The 2,447-nt window shown below is 42.1% G+C and overlaps 1 protein-coding gene across 1 annotated transcript in view; it reads right to left on the bottom strand.

Annotated features, from left to right (window-relative positions):
• Positions 1–1,614, bottom strand: part of OLFM4 (olfactomedin 4) — a 43,202-nt gene extending 41,588 nt beyond the window's left edge. The window contains exon 1 of the mRNA XM_087726860.1: positions 1,488–1,614. Within this exon, the coding sequence (XP_087582986.1) occupies positions 1,488–1,574 (87 nt within the window). The 5' untranslated portion in view covers positions 1,575–1,614. The remainder of the gene's footprint in view (positions 1–1,487) is intronic.
• Positions 1,615–2,447: the final 833 nt, after the last annotated feature.

Below are 2,447 nucleotides of genomic sequence, written 5' to 3'. Positions count from 1 at the left end.
CTCTCTTATTTCCTATGTGAAGTTTGCACTGGAACTTGGGACAGTGCTCCTCTTAAGGACAGGTCTCTGGTCTTAACTGGAGGCAGGTTGTCCCACTGATTAATTGTCCTAAAAGTCAGGAAATTTCTCCTTAGTTCTAAGTTGCTTCTCTCCTTGATTAGTTTCCACCCGTTGCTTCTTGTTCTACCCTCAGGTGCCTTGGAGAATAGTTTGACTCCCTCTTCCTTGTGGCAACCCTTGAGGTATTGGAAGTCTGCCATCATGTCTCCCCTGGTCCTTCTTTTCATTAGACATCCCCAGTTCCTGCAACCGTTCTTCATATGTTTTAGCCTCCAGTCCCCTAATCCTCTTTGTTGCTCTTCTCTTCACTCTTTCTAGAGTTTATACAATACAATATAATAGCAGAGTTGGAAGGGACCTTGGAGGTCTTCTAGACCAACCCCCTGCCTAGGCAGGAATCCCTATACCATTTCAGACAAATGGCTATCCAACATCTTCTTCAAGACTTCCAGTGTTGGGGCATTCACAACTTCTGGAGGCAACTTCAGTCCCGCTGATTGATTGTTCTCACTGTCAGGAAGTTTCTCCTCAGTTCTAAGTTGCTTCTCTCCTTGATTAGTTTCCACCCATTGCTTCTTGTTCTGCCCTCAGGTGCCCTGGAGAATATCTTGACTCCCTCTTCTTTGTGGCAACCCCTGAGATATTGGAAGATTCCTATCATGTCTCCCCTAGTCCTTCTTTCTATTAAACTAGACATCCCCAGATCCTGCAACCGTTCTTCACATGTTTTAGCCTCCAGTCCCCTAATCCTCTTTCTTGCTCTTCGCTGCACTCTTTCTAGAGTCTCCACATCTTTTCTACATCGTGGCGACCAAAACTGAATGCCGTATTCCATGTGTGGCCTTACCAAGGCCTTATAAAGTGGTATTAACGCTTCATATGATCTTGATTCTATCCCTCTGTTTATGCAGCCTAGAACTGTGTTGGCTCCTATTTAAATGGTTGCCCACTAGGACTCTTAGATCCCTTTCTCATTTCATCTCCTCTTCTTGATAATCCCGGCTGCCATAACCATTCATGGGAAGGTTCTCGTCAACTTGCTAAGAGGCCCTCTGAGGCAGCCTGCTCTATTCACTTAAAAAACAATCAATGCGTGTACCTGAAATAAAGACATATTTTTCCACCGTTGATCCCACTCTCACCTTCCCTGCATTGATTTATGGATTAAGAACGCTTGCCAGGGAAACAGTCTCTAGCATTGTGCACAAGGCACACGGGTGAGTTGATAAAAATAGGCATAAGGTTGTTTTATTCTCTATTCTGCAGCAGATAGTTGCAGAATAATAAACTCGCAGATCAGGGCTCCTGGTTTTTTTGCAAAATTAAGAGCCCGATACGAGCTTCCTCAGCTTAAACTGGATGTCATTCTAGGACTATAATTCACCAGCACCAGGCTACAGACTAGGTGAATTCCAAACTTTTCTTACCGCTTCCTCTGGCATTGCTGTAGTTGTTCCTTCTGCAATCAGATTCTGCGCAAGCAACAGCACCCCCACAGCTGCAAGGAGCTTCATCTTCTCGCTCTTGACAGATGTGAAGGAGGCTGTGAAGAAGGAAGCCTCTTTATAGGGCAGGCAGGGTATTTCCCCGCCAGAAGGTCGAATTCAGAAGGAGGAAGTTACACAACGCCTGCTCCATGTGGTGCCAATACAGGTGGGTGACAACACTGTCAAATGAGTCACATTCCACCACAAACTGTACAAGAACCTCCTTTGTTCCATGTTCCTCACTAATCAAGGCCACTCACGGGGGGTCAGAATTTTAGCCAAATGCTTCTAAAAGAAAATTAAATGAAGGAAACAGAAAATCCATCAATTTATTCAATATAGAGATGAGAGAGAGAGAGACAGAGATGATTGAAAGATAATAGGTGATATACAGAAGATAGACAGATGATAGTTGATAGTACACACAGAGAAGATAGATAATAGATAGATAGATAGATAGATAGATAGATAGATAGATAGATAGATAGATAGATAGACAGACAGACAGACAGACAGACAGACAGACACAGACAGACACAGACAGACAGACACAGACAGACAATGATAGGTAGGTAGGTAGGTAGGTAGGTAGGTAGGTAGGTAGGTAGGTAGGTAGGTAGATAGATAGATAGATAGATAGATAGATAGATAGATAGATAGATAGATAGATAGATAGACAGACAGACAGACAGACAGACACAGACAATGATTGATTGATGATAGATAGATAGATAGATAGATAGATAGATAGATAGATAGATAGATGATAGATAGATAGATAGATGATTGATAGATAGATAGATAGATGATAGATAGATAGATAGATGATAGATGATAGATAGATAGATAGATAGATAGATAGATAGATAGATAGATAGATAGATAGATAGATAGATAGAT

Source organism: Thamnophis sirtalis, unplaced genomic scaffold, assembly GCF_051295495.1.
Source record: "Thamnophis sirtalis isolate CommonGarterSnake01/CBP01778 unplaced genomic scaffold, rThaSir2_p1.2 scaffold_12, whole genome shotgun sequence".
NCBI classification, from domain to species: Eukaryota; Metazoa; Chordata; class Lepidosauria; order Squamata; family Natricidae; genus Thamnophis; species Thamnophis sirtalis.
The sequence above is the reverse complement of the archived record's forward strand: the minus strand, read 5'-3'. Positions and strand labels throughout refer to the sequence as shown.